The sequence below is a fragment of the Bombina bombina genome, chromosome 6, assembly GCF_027579735.1.
Source record: "Bombina bombina isolate aBomBom1 chromosome 6, aBomBom1.pri, whole genome shotgun sequence".
Classification (NCBI taxonomy): Eukaryota; Metazoa; Chordata; class Amphibia; order Anura; family Bombinatoridae; genus Bombina; species Bombina bombina.
Genome location: NC_069504.1, coordinates 325842473 through 325864238, shown reverse-complemented (window position 1 = coordinate 325864238; position 21766 = coordinate 325842473). Strand labels below are relative to the sequence as shown.

The 21766-nt window shown below is 32.4% G+C and overlaps 1 protein-coding gene across 1 annotated transcript in view; it reads left to right on the top strand.

The window, feature by feature from the left end:
* The window catches only part of LOC128664413 (dynein axonemal heavy chain 3-like), a 2586207-nt gene that overhangs the window by 419373 nt on the left and 2145068 nt on the right, over positions 1 to 21766 (top strand). The window contains exons 16-21 of the mRNA XM_053719244.1: positions 8633 to 8837; positions 12672 to 12875; positions 14026 to 14156; positions 14801 to 14996; positions 16851 to 17045; positions 17763 to 17951. Of these exons, the coding sequence (XP_053575219.1) occupies positions 8633 to 8837; positions 12672 to 12875; positions 14026 to 14156; positions 14801 to 14996; positions 16851 to 17045; positions 17763 to 17951 (1120 nt within the window). The remainder of the gene's footprint in view (positions 1 to 8632; positions 8838 to 12671; positions 12876 to 14025; positions 14157 to 14800; positions 14997 to 16850; positions 17046 to 17762; positions 17952 to 21766) is intronic.

Here is a 21766-nt window from a genome sequence, read left to right as displayed (position 1 = left end):
TACCAAAAAGTTCCTTGATTCCTCAGACAAGGGTCACCTTTTTAGGTTTCCAGATAGATTCAGTGTCCATGACTCTGTCTCTAACAGACAAGAGATGAATAAAATTGATGTCAGCCTGTCGGAACCTTCAGTCTCAATCATTCTCTTCAGTCTCAATCATTCCCTTCAGTGGCTATGTGCATGGAAGTTTTAGGTCTCATGACTGCAGCATTGGACCTTACATCCGGGGGAGTGGCCTCTCCATCCAGATGTATTTTGTCAGATTGTACAGATGTGGGGTCTTCCAGAAATAGATCTGATGGCTTCTCATCTAAACAAGAAACTTCCCAGGTACCTGACCAGGTCCAGGGATCCTCAGGAGGAGATGGTGGATGCTTTAGCAGTTCCTTGGTTTTACCAACATGCCTTTATTGTTCCACCTCTAGTTCTTCTCCCAAGAGTGATCTCCAAGATCATTATGGAACAATCGTATGTGTTTCTGATAGCACCAGCGTGGTCTCACAGGTTTTTGTATGCAGATCTTGTTCGGATGTCCAGTTGCCAGCCTTGGCCACTTCCTCTTAGACCAGACCTTCTGTCTCAAGGGCCATTTTTCCATCAGGATCTCAAATCATTAAATTTGAAGGTATGGAAATTGAACGCTTAGTGCTTAGTCATAGAGATTTCTCTGACTCAGTGATTAATACTATGCTACAGGCTCGTAAGTCTGTTTCAAGGAAGATTTATTATCGAGTTTAGAAGACCTATATTTCATGGTTTCTTCTCATAAATTATCCTGGCATTCTTTTAGGATTCCTAGAATTTTACAGTTTTTTCAGAATGGTTTGGATAAAGGTTTGTTTGCAAGTACTTTGAAGGGACAAATCTCTGCTATTTCTGTTTTATTTCATAGAAAGACTGCTAAGCTTCCTGATATTCACTGTTTTGTTCAGGCTTTGGTTTGTTTCAAGCCTGTTATTAAATCAATCTCTTCTCCTTGGAGTCTTAATTTGGTTTTGAAGACTTTGCAGGCTCCTCCTTTTGAGCCTATGCAGTCTTTGGATATTAAATTACTTTCTTGGAAAGTGTTGTTTCTTTTGGCTATCTCTTCAGCTAGAAGAATTGTCTGCTCTCTCTTGTGAGTCTCCTTTTCTGATTTTTCATCAGGGTATGGCTGTTTTGCGGACTTTGTTTTTATTTTCTTCCTATGGTTGTGAATTATAACAGCATTAGTAGGGAAATTGTTGTTCCTTCCTTGTGTCCTAATCCCAAGAATACTCTTAAAAGATCTTTGCATTCTTTGGATGTTGTAAGAGCTTTCAAATATTATGTTGAAGCTACTAAAGATTTTAGGAAGACTTCTAGTCTATTTGTTATCTTCTCTGGTTCTAGAAAAGGTGAGAAAGCTTGTGCCATTTCTTTGGCATCTTGGTTAAAGCTTTTGATTCATCAGGCTTATTTGGAGGTGGGACAGTCCCGCCTCAGAAGATCACAGCTCATTCTACTAGATCAGTCTCCACTTCTTAGGCTTTTAAGAATGAAGCTTCAGTTGATCAGATTTGCAAAGCAGCAACTTGATCTTCTTTGCATACATTTACTAAATTTGACCATTTTGATGTATTTTCTTCTTCTGAAGTAGTCTTTGGTAGAAAAGTTCTTAAGGCAGCTGTTTCAGTTTGATTCCTCTGCTAATGTTTTAAAGGGACACTGTACCCAAAAAAATTATTTTGTGATTCAGATTGAGCATGAAATTTTAAGCAACTTTCTAATTTACTCCTATTATCAAATTTTCTTCATTCTCTTGGTATCTTTATTTGAAATGCAAGAATGTAAGTTTAGATTCCGGCCCATTTTTGGTGAACAACCTCGGTTGTCCTTGCTGATTGGTGGATAAATTCATCCACCAATAAAAAACTGCTGTCCAGAGTACTGAAACCAAAAAAAAGCTTAGATGCCTTCTTTTTCAAATAATGATAGCAAGAGAACGAAGAAAAATTGATAATAGGAGTAAATTAGAAAGTTGCTTAAAATTGCATGCTCTTTCTGAATTACAAAAGAAAAAATTTGGGTCCAGTGTCCCTTTAAGTTTTTTCTTTCAATTTATAAGAAAAACTTATATTTTTGTGGATTTATTTTTTTCAGCGGAAAATTGCTGTTTTTATTTTATCTCTCCCTTTCTAGTGACTCTTCTGTGGACTTCAACATCTTGGGTATTTCTATCCCATACGTCACTAGCTCATGGACTCTTGCCAATTACATGAAAGAAAACATAATTTATGTAAGAATTGTGTTTTTAGAAACGTATGATTAGTTCATGGTGATGTAATGAGATTCTATTCAATGAATATTATAACATTAAAAAATTCTTCAAACAGACCTATACATGTATCATTAACAATTCATTTTTTTCATATCACGTCTTTGAAAAATATTAAAGTCTGATTAAAAATCATCCAGTTTCTGTGTAGCTATTCAATTAAAATTCAGTTCTAATCTCAGAGTTTTAGACATACTCTTGTTTGATTATTCTAATGAATGTTGACAGTTAAAGCTATTTGCTTGTTGTGGCATGCAGCAGGTATAAACCTTATAAAATGCAACTTTCAAATTATTCTTTCTGCACATCAAAACTAGAGTGAACTTTCAAATAAGTTTAACTCCAGTATTCTTGAGTGTTCTAAGTATCTGCTATGAATTTTATTTTGAGGAGAGAGGATATATTAAATGGACAAATCTACACCAAAATGTGTATTGTTTGTATAAAAATATAGATAATCCCTTTTATTACCCATTCCCCAGTTTTGCATAACCAACACTGTTATATTAATATACTGTACTTTTTACCTCTGTGATTACCTTGTATCTAAGCCTCTGTAGATTGCCCCTTTATCTCAGTTCTTTTGACAGACTTGCATTTTAGCTAATCAGTGCTGACTCCTAAATAACTCCATCGGAGAGAGCACAGTGCTATATATATGGCACACATGAACTAGTGCTGTCTAACTGTGAAATTCTGTCAAAATGAACTTCCATAAGGCGGCCTTCAGGGGCTTAGAAATTAACATATATCAACAAAGAATACCAGGAAAAAAAATTTGATTATAAAAGTAAATTGGAAAGTAGTTTAAAATTGCATGGTCTTTCTGAATAATGAAAGTTTAATTTTGACTTGAGTGTCCCTTTAACTGTCCCTTTAAGCTGACTCCACATGCATAAAAGACATGCCATGTTTTTCCTTTATTTGTTTGTGTTGACTCTGGAGTACAAAGCTGTGGACATTCTTAAAGGAAAACAAAAAAACGTTATATATTTTTTTGAAAATAGTAGTTTGAAAAGCTGATTTTTTTAAAACTTATGTCATTGTCAAAATAACCTCTGATTGAAAGTAATTTGGCACATAAGAATCAAAGGCAAAATACACTTCTTTTACCAAAAGGCTTATTTGAAATGTTTTTTTTCTGTTCAGTGACACCTTTTTGTAAGAGGCAGATAAGGGTGTTTGTCTATACACATATGTGAAAAAAATCCAAACTGTCGGCATCTTTAAGGAAAATTATAAAGGCAAGGCTAATTGGATTATATATATATATATATATATATATATATATATATATATATATATATATATATATATATATGTATGTTAGATATAACATGTTGAGTAAATGTAATCCTATCTGGTTTTACCAGGGGATTGTGCTATTGTCAATTATTGGGCCTTTCCATTGTTCCAGGACCCTCTGCTTCTGCAAAACCAGCACAAAATGTGAAACTTGGTATTGTTTTAGAAATGACAGTGGACGTGTACATGGATAATGTTAATATGTATGTATGTGTGAATCTATCTACCTCTCTCTCTCTCTCTCTAGATATCTAGATATATATATATATATATATATATATATATATATATACACGTACATATTAACACAGATACACACATAGGACTCCTTTTATCCAGATGCAATAGCAACTTTGGAGCCCCAGAGTTTTCAGCTTTATGTGAGCAACCCTGAAACGCTAGCTAATTAACCCCTCCACCACCTAAAGTGTTGATAGCCCCCTATTGGGTAACTGACTGCGTGCAATCAGAGGTCACCATTGCACAAGCAGCAGCTTATGCATTGATAAATGTGGGCAACATATTGCTGCTAGCTTGCTGCAAGGCTGGGCGGACAAGGTTTATGACAGCAAACTTCGTCCACACACCTAATGATAAATTAAGGTCATAATCTCCCTGTCTCTGCATACACACACTTATATATGTATCTGCATATGTATATATGAGTGTTGTGTGTTTATTTGTATAAATACATAAATATACATACAATCATACATACAGAGAGAGAACGAAAAATATCCTCAAGATTACTATAGTTAGGAGATAACGTTACTAGTCTACCCACTGTTAAACATTGGAAGATGCAAAGATCTGAGTATTTCCTTTATCTGTTAGCATTGATCCTGATCAGAGAATGAGAGGAATGTCTTGAAAGCTTTTTGTGTAATATAGAATGGAAATCTAATAAAATCTATATACTGCAGTACTACAGTCTCTTTAATATGTTGAGGTTTTGACCAATAAGATTCCTTGCATATTAAAATAATTTTAGAAGTTAAGATTCTATATTCTTCTGGACCAATATATTTTATCCATTAGTATTATTTTTTTTAGGTTATCCTCCTGTAGGTAGTAGCAGGTGTATAATTCCAAAGTGCCTTACAAGTGCCTCAGCAGGACATCATTGCCGTGCAATTCACAAGAGACAGCTCATCTGTTTAATCCTTATGTTTTAGTCAACCTTTCTCATTATGCAGACAGGGCTCCTGATGCTCAGCTGGATTTTGACTCTCAGAATGAATTGATGGGACTCTTTGATCTTGGCTGTGTATTGCATCTGTTTCATCTTTCAGCTTAATGCATGATCTTCCCAACCCCAACTACTGCTCCTTTTCTGCAAAATCTATCAAGACTTTGTTCTCATGTTTGGCAGCCCTTACTGGGCAGTAAACTTCATGAATAGACATACTGCAGCAATAATTATAGTAGGAACAAACGCTTGAAGAAAATCAACATAGAATGTATATAATTGTATTTTTATTGTTGGACTAGGATTAGTATGAATAGTGCATGATAATGCAAAATCATGATGTGTATTATGTTTTAACCAACATAGTTTATGTAGTTAACAGACATTTTAAGAAGAAAGAACAAATATAAATAAGACAGAATCCATGGCATGTGGTTATCAAATATATTTACTATTGAGAAAATTAATTCTAAATCGTGTAATGTTAGCCCTAAAGTGGTTTTATTTTGGCCATCTTTGAGTGGTGATAAGATTGCTGAATTTGATTGCTACACAATCATTTCCTAAGTTAGTAATGTCCTCTGGCAAGTTATAATTTAGAATGTGAAGTGGTTTATAAGAAACAACATCTCTACAAGATCTGAGGATTTTCTTTTACCTAACACACCTTCACAGTAATGTAAACTTAGCAGTATTTCTATTCACCAGTCCAGAATGATATATTTACATTTTCCTAGTCTATCCTTATTTCATAATGATTATTTTATTTTACCTATAGCAACTTAAAGGGAAACAAAACTCATCTTTTACTTTTATGATTCATATAGAGGATGTGATTGTAAATCAACTTTCCAATTTACTTCTATTATCTCATTTTGTTCTCTTGGTTTTGTTGAAAAGGATACTTAGGTAGATTCAGGAGCTGTGGTTTGGTGGCTGGACATATATGCCTCATGTTATTGGCTCACCCAATGTGTTAAAGGGAGTCGGACATTAAACACAATTTTTTTTAGCTTTCATTATTCAGATAGAGCATGTTATTTTAAATAATATTCAAATGTATTTTTATTATTTAATTTGATTAGTTCTCTTTGTATCCTTTACTGAAAAGTATACATAGTTAGGCTCAGAAGCTTCTGATTGGTGGCTGCACATATTTGGATCTTTTTATTGGCTTTCATCAAACTCTCATTAGTGCTTTGCTGCTCATTCATCAACAAATAACAAGAGAATGAAGCAAATTAGATAATAGAGGTAAATTGGAAAGTTGTTTAAAATCGTATAATCTATCTGAATCATGAAATATTTTTTGGGGGGGTTTCCTGTACCTTTAACTAGTTACCAGTATTGCATTGCTGCTTCTTCAACAAAGGACACCAAGAGGATAAAACAAATTAGATAATAGTAAATTGGAAAGTTTTTTAAAATTGCATTCCCTTTCTGAATCATGAAAAACAAATCAGGGTTTCATGTCCCTTTAAGGCTCCAGTAAGCACCAATGTTTTAGGCATAATCTTTCATAGGTAAATAAGATAGAGCTTCCCCCATCCTGATATGTTACTGATATGACTGGTTACTTTACATTTTGGACCAATATAGTTTAACAAAATAAATAGTGTTTCTAGTAAGTTTGATATAGTCAGCATTCTTAATGACCAACGTCGTACCCTGTACGACGTTGGTCGTTATGCTGTTAAGGTCTTCTCTCTGCCATGATCTGGGCTTATGCCGCCCTGTGCATAAGGTTATGTCATCCTGGGCTTCTCTCTGCCGTGATCTCGCTCAAAATAGCGAGGTCACATTATTTCTGCATGCCCAACAAGTGGAGCACTGCAAAAATAGAATTGCAGAGTAGGAGAAAAAAAAACTACTGCCTATTTAAAATTTAGAGTAAGTGTTATTGCATTGTCTTTTTATTATGCACTTGTTAATTATGAAATATCACTGTATTTAATGGTCCTTTAGGTAATTTATTACTAGATATAATTCCAATCTAACATAAGTAACTAGATCCTTGATTATTATTTTTTTACTAGGCTGCCCATCTAGTCTATTCATCAATATAGCCTTATACTTAACCCAGGCATGCTTGTATTACCTTACTCTGTTTGCCCCTACCACCTCTTGTGCAAGTCTGTTTCTACAGCCAACCACTCTTTCTATAGAAAAAAGTCCTTAGGCCAGTTACTCCACTGGTTGTATTATCAATTGAATTTGCAACATTTCTAAAGCCTTAAAGGGACACTCAGGTCAAATTAAATTTTCATAACTCAGATAAAGCATGTAATTTTAAACAACTTTCCAATTTACTTCCATTAAAAAAAAAATGTGCACAGTCTTTTATATTTACACTTTTTGAGTCACCAGCTCCTACTGAGCATGTGCAAGAATTCACAGACTATACGTATATGCATTTGTGATTGGCTGCTTGCTATCACATGGTACAGGGGGAGTGGAAATATAAAAAACTTTGAAATTTGTTAGAAAAAAATCTACTACTCATTTGAAATTCAGAGTAAATGCTATTGTATTGTCTTGTTATCTTGCATTTGTTGATTATGAAAATCTACTGTGTGTACTGGTCCTTTAAAGGGACACTGAAACCAAATTTTTTCTTTTGTGATTTAGATAGAGCAGTGTTTTTCAACCAGTGTGCCGTGGCACACTAGTGTGCCGTGAGAGATCCTTAGGTGTGCCACGGCAGACTGACAACAGTGTGACATATTTTTTAAACTTTGCTTGTTTTTTACTCCCAGTGCAGGGGTAGTTTGTAGGAGGCATGGCATAACAGCACAATACATACAGTATGTGTGTGTTTGTGTGTATGTGTATATCTATATGCTGTATTAGGCTACAATGTGTGATTTTTTTTAAATTTTGGGATGGTGGTGTGCCACAGGATTTTTTAACGTAAAAAAGTGTGCCACGGCAAAAAAAAGGTTAAAAATCACTGAGATAGAGCATGCAATTTTAAGCAACTTTCCAATTTACTCTATCAAATTTTCTTTGTTCAATTGCTATCTTTATTTGAAAGAGAAGGCATCTAAGCTTTTTTTTTTGTTCAGTACTCTGGACAGCACTTTTTATTGGTGGATGAATGTATCCACCAATCAGCAAGAATAACCCAGGTTATTCACCAAAAATGGGCCGGCATCTAAACTTACATTCTTGCATTTCAAATAAAGTTACCAAGAGAATGAAGAAAATTTGATAATAGGAGTAAATTAGAAAATTGCTTAAAATTGCATGCTCTATCTGAATCACAAAATAAAAAATGTGGGTTCAGTGTCCCTTTAAGTCCTGGTAACATACAGTATAATAGTGTAAACATGGCTAATCAGATGTTTTAGTGATTGAGCTATTTTACTCAATGGCAATGCATTCCTGAGTGCCTTTGGAGTAAAGACCATAATATTGCACTTCCATAAGGCAGTGGACAAACTGCATACAAAACTTTAAAAATATATTTGAACACACAATATAAAATTGTGAACTTCACTGTCTCTTTAATTGCTGAATTGCGAGCATTGTTTTGTTACATTTTCAAAATTATTTAATTTATAGGACTTCATATAGTTCAGTAAATCCATCTGTTCTATCAAGTGTATTAGGTTCAAATACTCAATACATTTATTTATTCAATAATGTTTTTAAATACATTTTAGTTTATGGATATGCTTAAACTGTTTGTTTTGTTTTTTTTGTTTCTTTTTTATAACGTGTTTGGTTTGATCTATTTAGTGTCTTTTCATATTTTCTTGTTATAGGGGTCGCAAAAAAGTTTTTGGTATACCTGAATATTTTTTTTATTGTATTAACTTCATTTGTTTTATAAACTATAGATATTCTCTGGTATACAAACCTTTTCTACATCTGCTGTCACCTTTGATGGAAGCAAGACTTGAAACTCTCATTAAAAAAGGTCTAAACCTAAATGTATATGAAAAAGAAATTAAGATCTTGAAAAAAATCTCATCAGATGTGTCCTCTTTACCAGTACTTGTACCTATGGAGTTGATGCTATTAAATTGCTCCGAGATTAACCAGGTAAAGTAAAATGTTATTTTAAATTCACATTTAATATATTTCTTTTTTTAAATGGTTAACATTTTTTTTAAAATATTTAAATTTATCCCATGTTAGGTTCTTTAATATGCATAAAAGAAATTTATTATAATGTAACATTTTTTAACTTGGTAATATCAGATACAAATGCATGTTTTATGTTATATCTTTACTTTTTAATGCAAAACCTTGACTTGAGATGCATTGTTAAAGAATATTGAATTATACATCACGGTACAAATCAAACAAATGTCTTCACATTTTATAAACATAGTCATTTTTAGAATTCAAGCAAAATAGTTTTAAGGAGCAAATGTAGCTTGAGTTCAATGTCTTTTAAATTGATGTTTACAGAAATACACTTGTTTACTTTAAATGCGGATTCCATTTTACCAGATCAGTCACTTGTAAACAGTGTCGGCATGTCGGACAAACACTCAGCATACAATAGCGGTGTGATTACCAGGAGACACAGGTGTGTGAAGTGTGACGTCACACTCCACACACCTGTGTCTCCTGGTAGTCACACCGCTATTGTATGCTGAGTGTTTGTCCGACATGCCATAATAACGGTATGATTGAATCACTTTACTTCCACTTATGTGCTTGTGTTGTGCCTTAAACAGTGGACATTTTATTTGGTCTGGGATCATAACATAGGGGATATTCTTCTTTGTTGATAAGTATACCTGAGAACGAGCCGCCTGGTCTGCGAGCTTAGGTTTGTGCTGGGAGAGGCGCCGCCACAGCTTCCCTGTATGTTCCCATTTAGACCTAAACGCTCAGTAGTCTTAACTCTCACCTACCTGTATACATGAGATATGTAAAATATACTATAAATAACTCGACTACAATTTGCCACTTTTATTAGTATACACAGTCAACCTAATTGTTAAAGGGGAAACAGCAGCTTGATTACAATGTTGTACTGTCTTTTTTTATGCAATATTTTAGCTCTATTAGCAGACAATAGCTTCTAAAGCGAATAACAGCTTTAAAGTGATGGTAAATTTGATGTTTGCTGACTGTAGTTCCTAAATTGTTGTAGTTTTTTTTATATATATAATTTTATTTATGAAATGTTATTCGAGTAGCCCAAAAACCTTTTATTTATTATGATGTATAAGTTTTATTATATCCCCTTTGGCTGCCCATTACAAACGTTTTTTTTTTTCTCTTAGGTGATGTTTTCACCTCTTATCCAATTGTTGTCTTTCTATCCATTTGGCACTCTTGAGCAGCTCTGCAAAGGGTTGTGTTCATTTGTTTGTTTTTGGTGAGCCATATGGCTAGACAGCCAATTGAATAAGAGTTGAAAAGGTATCTTCAAAAAAAACTTAATTTTTTTTTGGAGGGGCTAATAAAACTTTTAGATTGTAATAAAAACAAAGTGTTTTGCTTATCTCCAATAATATTTCATAAATTAAACTACCGAGATTCAGGATCTACTGTCAGCATACATAAATTTTACTATCACTTTAAGATCTCACTTTGAGTGCAATGTACCTGTTTTCAGTTGATATGATGTGTTTTTACATGTCATCATTAAGAAAAAGTTTCAGTGGTTGCCATTTTTGTTCCCCATGGTGAACAAATAAAAATGTTCCAAATGCCCAAGCTATTTCATATACATTGTAGGACCTTTCTGTTATTTCATTTAGCATTTCAGTTTCTCTTGAAACTTTTTATATAAGCAAAATGTACTAGGAATTGTTGCTTATAGCTTTTGTTGGTCTATGTTGAATTGGATGCCTTCTTTAGAAATGTTGCAATACATTGTGTTACTCATAGTAAACTTCGAGGCATTGTTTTTTGTTGTTGTTTTTTTTTTACTTTTGCATGTGACAGGGTGTATGGTTTTGGAAGATTTAATAGAAAAGAGAGAGGCTTTGTGGTTTTGATGTAATACACTATACAAGGCTATTGCTAAATATGAGAATATTGATGTAAATTACAGTTCTAGTGAATCGTGTGTATACTCTTTGCCTACATCATGTTAATAGTCACCATAATGTATTTGAAAGCATTCTATATATTTCCATATGTTTACCGTGTGTATACTGGGAAAACCTAACCTACATTTTCAGATTTTTGGTGTCTTTTCTTCATTATCATTTGATATGCTATGATAAATTAGCACGTACTACAAAAATATAAAATGGTTTATACTGTAGAAGCTACAGCAACAATATATGTAGTTATGATACAACACAAAATTATTTATGTATCAAAATAAAATGACTGTTTACTTACTGTGAGGTAATAAAATATTGCATGAACGTCTATTATATTGAATTCTATAAGGACTTTTTCTGCAGTGTGTTTCTTTGTGATATGCCTAAGAGCCTTTATCAGCAATAATACCTGTTTAATAACTGTTTAATTGACATTGAAAACAATTGATTTTTTTTATATTTTTTCTATAGGCATATCTAATACTTTAAATTAAATAAAGTATATTGGTTAACATTAATTGTCATTGTATGCTATTAAATATAGCTATTGTATGTTTTTACCATGTTAATTTAGACATATGATCTAGATTTGAAAAATATCCATAACCTTAATTTACCCCAATAGTCATCAATAAAACATGAGTCTCACAATGATGGATGTCAGCTATGAGTTTTATTCAGTCCCATGTTATTTCTTGTAGAATATTAACAAAAAGGTATCCCATTTCTCCATAGTTAATGAATATGTTTGATAATACAAAGGAGAATATATTCACATTTAGGAGGTTAGCCATTTATACTTAGATTTTAGACCATTACATGATGGAATATATTTTGAACAATACTGGACCATTTAATATTGGATTTAGCTTTTTAAAGGTTACACAAATCAATTTCTAATGACCCTGCAGATGTAAACATTAATTGAAGACCTTGTGACACTAAATTGTGTAAGAGCTGATAAGGGTAAAGTATTTACCAGTCAGATATTTTATTAGTCCCATAGATATATTTTATCACTATCTGTGCTTTCTTTTATGGCTCAGACACTAGTATAACAGAACCCATTCCATTTCAATTTACTTTTATTTACCATTTTCTGTTTCAGAATTCCTATTAAAATGTCACAGGAAGCTCTAATAAGAAAAACACTATTTATCTTGAAGTTCATTCTCAATGTTTTTACTACAGTTACATAGAATGTTGTGCTAACATTTATTCCAGTTAAATGAAATATGTTAATATTTTCACTCACATCTTTCTAATTCTAATGCAATACTGCACTGTATAACATACTGTATGTTATTAGAAAAATCAGATTTATTAATGACTGTCCTGTGCAATATCTAACTCAGACAGACAGAAAAAGACACACACACACACACACACACACACACACATATATATATATATATATATATATATATATATATATATATATATATATATATTGTGTGTGTTTAATAGATTTGAGGTAAGGAAGATGCAGATTCTACAGTTTTACATATGTACTTGGAAGTAAACCAGGAGCCCTGGTAATTGTTCCTGATAGAGGGATGTTCTCTTGGTCCCAAATCAATCTTGTCACTCCTCACAAAGCAATGAAAGATAATAAGTACTATTCACCTGATTGCCTTCTTGCTTCGAGACAGCTGGTGACGCTTGTCTTCCTGATAGCCAAGAGTCTCAGATCTGAGGCAGGGATAAAGAAAACCTGGGAGCTCACTGAATCTAAATTTGACAGTGGATAGCAGTGTAGAGGGTCAGAAGGGATAGAATCTGTGTCATGTAGCAGAAAGGAACAAAATTTATCAGCTCTGGTTGCAATGATTAGATGTCTCGTTGTCTGACTTTCTTACAGCACTTGATTGATCGTACCCGCCAGCTGGCTAATATCATAATTAACAAAGTTGCTACCACGTCTAAGAAGTTTAATCGAAAAATTTGCCAACAGTACGATGACATTGTGACAAAGATTTCTTCAATTGCTGCATCAACATTTGCTCTTGTGGAGCTGCAAAACTATGTAGACAAACTGAGGAGCTTTGAGCTTTTGGAGATTAAGGTAAGTAACGTGTATTTTTGGGTGGCTTTGTTCAAATAAATATTGGATTTTTTTTAAAATGGACATATTCAGGCAGCAGAGGCTATGGCCAGGAAAACCTAAATATCTAAAGAATAATTTAAATTGTGCTACCTTTAAAAAGCCAACATATAGTTTGTTTACTGAAGCATTTAAATGTTTCTTGACTTTTTATTGTAGTGATAGCTAGAATATAGATATAGAATAATATTTAGATATATTTTTTATTTATTTTATATATATATATATATATATATATATATATATATATATATATATGTTCCTTTTCATTCTTATTTTTCCTTACATTTTTGTAATGCAGATTTTTAAGTGCTGAAAAAAATATAATTTGCTTATTTTCTTTCATATTCATTGTTATTCTGCAGCGTTCGTTGTAAAAATGCCAAAATGACACATGCTTAATGAGTGTCAGTTTTGGCAGCTACTGAGAGGAAGCATGTAGTGTATATTATTAGCAATACACCAGGTAGGAAGTTGAAGGATAAGGAAAAGCATATTTATATTTTGTCACAATTTCAGGTGCTATAAATCAATCTGGATTATAAATAAGATTGCATATCAAGGTTATTCCATTTATTCTGAAAGGTTATCAAATATGTAATGTGATGACCTCCCTGCTCATCTATCTTTTTTATGCATTAGTAGTGTTTAAGCATATTTCTCCCTGTTTTCAGTAGCAGGTTTATTTTCTTATCTTAGATATTTCATCATTTTTATTTACTCAGATCATTAAAATTGTAGTCTTTGTCACTATAAAATGTTTGTATCATTTGGCACACACAAATATTGTCTCTGCCATTTGAACATTATATGTATGTGTGTATATATATATATATATATATATATATATTTATTTATATATATGTGTGTGTGTGTGTGTGTGTATATATATATATATATATATATATATATATTTTATTATTATATATATATATATATATAAAATTCTACATTGCTTTGTGTTTTCTAAAGAAGAAAATTTGCTAATAAGGCTTTTGCTATGCATATGACATAAGGTATTTAGGCCAACCTTTCAATGGGAATGATCATCTCTGATCTTATATTTGTGTATATTGAGCGTTAATGTAAATATATGTCTTTTCATTCATAGCAAAATCTGGCAGTGGCAGCAGAAAACCTTCTTTTCTTAATGGATTATGCATCCTTATCTAAAGAGGAAATGATCCTAAATGGGAACACCTTTTCTTGGCCTGAACGGATCATCCCTATTATTAGAAATAGGTAAATCTACCCAGAAAAAAAGAAAAGATTTTGTTTATGGCTGTGAATCTGCAGTAGAGGTTTAGACCTTGAACTGTTAAAAGGGGTATGATTAATAGTGTCAGTATAGACATTATAGAGATTTGTGTCCTAAGAAATGACACTGTTGTTTTATCCTGTTCCCAGTAAGGTTTACTTTAATTTGGTTTTAATGTTATAGCTCATTTGGATGATCAGAAGTATATGAAGATTAGTCATTTGTACTAAGCCAATGTCATTGCTGATATACATATTTCTTAACTGGATTTACTCTCTAGATTTGTAGAAATGACCTCTATAATGGTTTCAGAGGAATTAATAATTTTAGCAAAAATATTAAAGCTGAATGGAGTTAGGGCATTAGCAATGCATAATGAAAGTAATGCCTTTTTTGCATTGAAATGGGAATATAATATATGTCCTGCAGGTGATTGAAGCTCCAGTAGTTTAAGTGAAGATTAAATTTGATTGACCTTTATTAGGGTGATTAACCCCTCTGAAATTAAAAGCAGACGCTAAATTATTCTGTCCAATTTAAATGTGAATGCTGAAAAAGTAGAATGCTATTGAAGTATATAAGAAGGAGACTCCATTCAATTTTATTATTTTTTCATTCACTTTGTCAGTGAGACACGATTGCAAAGAGAGCGTGATACAGCCCTGGAAAAGCTGTCTCAGTGGCAGAAGGATTTCACAAAGCGCTTAGCTGATTTGACCACTGAGGTGAGAGAATTTCAGAAGAAGCAGCTCATGACGGAAGCTAATGTGTATGTGCACAAGCTTAATGCCATCAGTGCAAAAATCCAAGAGTACATTATGGAGGTAAGCTAGATCAACACATGCTAATATTAACTATTAAAAGACAAACTATAACAAAGGTATTTGTACTTGTGATTTTGTTTTTCCTTTTTATTTTTTAAAGATTCTATTGTTTAAAAGATCCTTGCTTCTATAAGTAAATGATGAGTTGTTGTTTTTTAAATAAATTCCATTACACACAATGAAAGCAGGCTATAAAGTATAATGTGTGGTTTTGTTAGTTACAACAGTGATCAGTTGTTTACAACATGCATTAAAAAAAAAAACTGGAAGTAATTTTATCTGACTTTAGGTTGGTGATCATACATAAAGTATAATTCCTTTTAAAGTGATTTATTGAAAAATATTCTCTTTGCTGGGAATCTAAATGAAACATGGCACAACTACTTTAAGTCATTTTAAAACCTTAGGATATAAATATGTACAGGCTTTTCCTAGTGGCGATTGTTGAATACAATATGGATTTTAAAATGGAAATGGCCATTCAATGCTTTTTATTGCATCATGAAATGGAAGTGGCAACAGTGTTTAACTTACTATACCTTTGTCTACTTATATTTCTAGATTGTAAGTTCCCACGGGAATAGGGCCCTCAATCCCTCCTGTATGTGTTAGTAAATTTGGTCCTGTCTCTTACAAGTCTTGTATTGTTTAAATGAATTGTATCCATGGACAGCGCTGCGGAATATGTTGGCGCTTCGTAAATAAAGTATAATAATAATAATAATATGTGCACCATATAATTCTTTTAATTCTTGCACTAATACAACATTTCATTATGGGCTTTTTACATTGATAATAAGGACAGCATCCTCATCCTTCTTGTCTTGCACTGGATGGCAGTAGAAGTACTTGTATATGTGATGATGGCAGACGTGCAGGTTGCACAGCTGTACCATTCTGTGCCAAACTTGCTGTAGCATGGCTGTTTTTTTAAATTGCTTTTATGTTCATTATATACCAGAGCATTTGCTATTTTGCTCCACATAAAGTCATTGAACAGATTATATGGAAATAAATGCATTAATGTTGCAGTGCCTCATTTCTGTGCAAACTTTTTATCAAGGAGATGGCAGGTTTTGTCTGCTATAGGATATAGGAAGAATTTGATAGTGATCTTGGGGTCTGACTTTTTCATTAAACTTGTTATATTTCTTAACATTATATTTCATTGTCCTTTTTGTCAAATTGTTAAACTCTATTACTTTTTAAATGATTGTTGGTTGTTATCTGTTTAAAAATATATAATATACTAATAATACCCTATTCAAAGGACAGCAGAACACAATTCTGTTAGTTGTAATAGTAGTAGGTAGTAGTTATTTGTAGAGCACCAACAGATTCCGCAGGTTTGAAATGTCAACTTGAATTATTTTTTTAGTGTTAGTGTCACTTTGTCATTATATATTGCTAAAAAATCTCTGCACAAACCATTTTTTAAGGGGCATTCTAAAGCAAATGCTTTAGAGCATGTCATTTTTCAATAACTGTCCTTGTTTACAATGTGTTTTACCACAGCATTGCCATTGGTGGCTACATGAGACTACTCCTGATTGGCTTACCAGCTCTGTTCTCCTTGATAGCTCCAGCGCTTGCAGCTTCCCAGTGGGTCTTTACCTTTGTGTTTAACCTCTTTGCAGGTGTTTAACAAATATATTAATCTAACACAATATTTACATGTTCCGAATGCCCTTAATAAAGCACAGAATGTAAGCATTTCTGTAGAATGTCACTTTCAGAATAAAAAAAAGGACTCAAGAAGCAAAAAAAAAATAGAATAGTACCTCTTAAGAAAAATAATTACATGATGTATATGATCCCTGAATAGCTAAAATATATATCCTTTTTTTCTCTTAGAGGGCCTTGATCAACCAAGAAGAAACACTTCTAGAAACAGGGCAAATTAGTGATTTTAGGCAAATTGAAGATATCTGTAAACTAAAGGAGCCTTATGAGCAGCTTTGGGATACTACTGTTCACTTTATTTCATGCTATGAAAAGTGGATGAACGGGCCTCTCTTACAAGTTAATGCAGAGGAAGTGAGCGAGGAGGTAAGTTATTGTGAGATGTGCATTAGCCGAATACACTAGCATTGACTAAGCATCATTTCGGAATATTGTACTTCAAGTGTTAAAGGGACATGAAACCCACATTTTTTCTTTTCATGATTCATATAGAGTATGCAATTCTAAATAACTTTTCAATTTACTTCTATTATCGAATTTGCTTCATTCTCTTGATATCCCTTTTTTTTAAAAAGCATATCTAAATAGGCTCAGTAGCTACTGATTGGTGGCTGCACATATATGCCTTGTGTGATTGTCTCACCCATGTGCATTGCTTTTTCTTCAATAAAGGAAATCTAAAGAATGAAGTGAATTGGAATGTTATTTAAAATTGTATTCTCTGTCTGAATCATGAAAGACAAATTTTGGGTTTCATGTCTCTTTCATATATTTGTTAAAAAATGCTTAAACTAGAACTTTTTCTTAAAATTTCATGCACCTTTTTATATATTCTACATATAGCAAAATGTTTTTATTTAAAATTAATATTACTTTGAACAATTATATGACAGGGGCTTACTAGTACTCAAAAAAGAATGATTGATCTATATTTTTTTTGTGCGCAGTAAAGTCAATATATTTATTCTTTTTATTGGCTTAATATAACAAGAATTAGCTAGAGCTCTGCAACATGATAGATAAATCTTGTGCAACTGGAACAAAAAATCAATAAGTCCTTTCTGAAAAAATGTTTGTCATCAGGTGCAGAATTTATGGAAAGCTAGTTACAAGATGACAAAAGTGTTTTATCACCCTGACTTACATGGACCTTTAAAAGTAGCTACCACCATTAAGACCAAGCTCGAGAAGTTTAAAATCAACATGCCACTTGTAACAGCTCTGTGTACACCTGGGATTAAGCCAAGACACTGGAATCAGATGAGTCAAAAGGTGAGAAAACCATTTGTTAGCATATTATTTGTGACAAGTCAATATGCAAGGGAAAACAGCAGAAGGCCACGATCTTAAACATAAATTCCATATATTTTTTTTTATCCATTGTTATAATGCATGATCTACAGAAAAATGTTTAATTATCAAACACTGTCATTTTGTTGGCACAATGTGCAAGGTTTTGCATATCAAGAGCAGTTCAGAGATACACACCTGGAAATGTCAGGTGGAATTCATGTTCCTGGTATCTTTTACTGTAGCCAATCAGGGACAGATGTAAATGTTCTTGAACTCTAAACTAACCAATCACTATGCAGAATCTTACAGGCTCAAATAAATGTCAGCATGTTTAGTGACACTGAACCCAGACTTTTTCTTTCATGATTCAGATAGAACGTGCAATTTTAAGCAACTTTCTAATTTACTACTATTACAAGAATGTAAGTTTAGAAGCCAGCCCGTTTTTGGTTCACAACCTGGGTTGTGCTTGTCGATTACTGGCTAAATGTACCCACTAATCATCAAGTGCGGTCCAGGCCTCTAAACCAAAAATTGTCTGGCTCTTAGCTTAGATACCTTCCTTTTCAAATAAAGAGAACAAAGAAAAATATTAATAGGAGTAAATTAGAAAGTTGCTTAAAATTGCATGCTCTATCTGAATCGTGAAAGAAAAAAATTTGGATTAGTATCCCTTTAAGTGTGACTCTCTGAAGGGAACAAACACATCTTTGAGAGAGATATTTTACAGCAAAAGCAGACAAACTAATGTATGTTGCAATTTAGTTTTAATTTCCACTCTATTAAAGTAACCACCTCAGTCATAGGTGAAAATAACAGAGTCCTTGTGTGGCAAACTGTGCAATATGTTATTTTAGCCTATAGTTTGCTAAAAATGAAATATAATACAAGGTGTATGGAGATTTTAGTTATAAATAAGCCTAATAATGCTTTTCCTGAAAAATAAATTGAAATAATTTATAATTACTAGTGAAAACATTTCAGGGGAAAAATGATTTATGTTAATAAAAATGTTTTAAATACTTGGCTTCAATTTGTCAAGTTTGCTCATACTCATTACTCAGTCATTTATGCCTTAGATTTTCCTCTTTCAATGCCTTGTTTAAGAAAATAGGCTCTTTCTTTAAGGAACATAACACAAGATTTCAGCTTTCCCCCCAAATTATAGACTTTCTGCATAAATGGGCCTAATTACCTGAATTCAGTTTTGATTAGCAGTGTTAATTGATGCAGCTGTGGAAGCTATCTGTTTACCTAAATTACCATGTGCAAACAGCAATATGTCTGAAAGTGAATATGCTAAACTGAAAATACTAATTAGCCATGGCAGATTGTTATTCATGTCCTATCTTTAAGCTTTTTAATGAAAGCTCAGATGTGTCAGGGTTTTATGATATTTAGACAGAATTTTTTCTATTACATATGATTTCTAAATGCAATTGTTGAGAACAGATGGAATATTGGATGGTATTCTTCCACACGGTTTTCTAATGTCAATGTGGATATTTTTCTTTACTTGTTATTTATATGGACATATATTTAATTATTTCATTATATCATAAAGATTGAGAATAGCTGCCTTCCTTTTGTAACCATCATGTGAGCATTCTACTTGTCAGCTGATTACAAGTCATTTATAATTAGAAGTCACGGTGGATGCTTATTTTCATTCTATGTAACATTGGATGTTTCATCACATTTATTAAAAATAATGAATGTTGTTACCATTAACTCTAAATATTTGTTGAATATTTCCAAACATTCAGCATTCGTTTTTTCCTAAACAAGTGCCAGTCCCATTTATTAAATTTAACATTAAAATATTCAATTGTTAAAGTTAGACTTTTGATTTTCAAAGACATAAGTGTAAGTCTGTGGGGATAGTGTGTATATATACTATGTATGAATGTCTATTTATCTATCTCCCCCCTCTCTCTCTCTCGCTCTCTCTCTCTTGCTCTCTCTCTTGCGCTCTCTCTCTCTCTTGCGCACTCTCTCTCTCTCTCTCTCTCTTGCTTTCTCCTGTATGTTTTCTGTAATGTTACTTTTCACAAGAAGTGTGTACTCCAGTTTCTTTGGACAAGCAGGGTAGTGTTCCTTTAAGAAGGATAGTAACAGAGAAAGATTTAGCCTGTAGGTCTCTTTGAACATATCACTTTTTTAAAAGATGATTTAAAGCTATAAATGCTAGGTGAGGAGGTAAGGTTAGCTCAAGATATTGTGTGGCCAGTGTCCAAAAATAAAATTATTTTTCCCAAACTTACCATCTACTACAATCTAAACCCAACCATAATCGGTATAATCAGCCAATTGACATTTTACATGAGAGCATGATGGACCCATAGTCTTACCTGGTCCAATTATAGAGTCTGCCCTGTTAGGAGAAGTCTGAGAATTATTTGCTGGTTTGTTACACAAAAATAAGAAAAAATAAACCAAAAAACAAACAAATGCAAACCAATTCACTCTGTCTGAAACAGGATTTGAATGTAGATATACATCCAGTTTTTCCCACGTTTGGTTTTGTTCTTATCTATAAACCTAGATTTTATTTTTGTTTGTTCAAGTAATTTGTGATTTTATTTTTTTTATTTTATTTTTTATATTTTATCCACTCTTTATTTATTATTGCTCCTTTTTGTCAAATGTATGTTGTTTTTAAACTGTATGTTGTTCTATTATGACTATAATAATATTTATTTACAATATATAGAATAAAAGCATACTAATGTAATACAGAAATCTATCTAAAGGAATAAAGGTGCATGTTTAAACAGACTCCATACACCATTCAGCCAATGAAAACACAAGACTTGTAATATGAGGTCATAATAACTTAAAATCCATGAATTTCCAATAGTGTATGGTATTCTAATGAAGTATTTTTTTCTGATTGAAGTTTATTTATAGCCCATTTATAGGTCTCAAAATTATATAAAAATAAAGGTTTCTGATCACTGATGTTTGTAAATCCATTTCCATGTTTGTTATTTTCGATCAAAAATTAAATCTAATTACATCACGTTATATATGTGTATATATATATATATATATATATATATATATATATATATATATATATATATGTGTGTGTGTGTGCGTTGGCAATTGTAGACATTTTAGAATAATCTTGATTAAATATCCGTTTCAAAATAGGTGTCCTTTGAAAAAAAAAAATACTGGGGGGGGGGGTTTAAAACCAAAATGTGGTTGCAACTTGCTATTCTATGACTATGGTGGTATAATTTAGGGAATTCTAAGTTCTATGTGTCAATGTATCAATGTAATATAATATAGAGTCTTCCATTATTGTGAAAAGATACAATACGACTGAATTATTTATCACCATTGATGTGTCTTACAGTGGTGATACATCATTGTTTTTTAAAAAAAAAAAAGTCTCAAAGGAAAATTTCTTATTAAATTCTCTCTTCCAAATAATCCCTGCTGCTGCTGTCAGATGCTTCCTGTCACTGGTGTGAATTATATCTGTTGGGCAGCAAACAATACACAACCCTGGACATGGCATGCTTATAGACACCAGAGCATCTCACACTTGATACATTTTAAAACAGTTTAATTGTTGTTTATATGACCCTTAATATACAATCCACAATCCATATTTATACTGTGTAAAAATGCCCAATTCTTTTTAGGGTTTATATTTCTAAATATTGGTTGCATAACATGTATTAGCTAGTATGAGACAAGCTAAGAAAATATCTAATTTATTATTTTTATCAGCATATTGTCTTTATTGTATTCTTAAGGAGCATTAAATCCCATAAGACTGA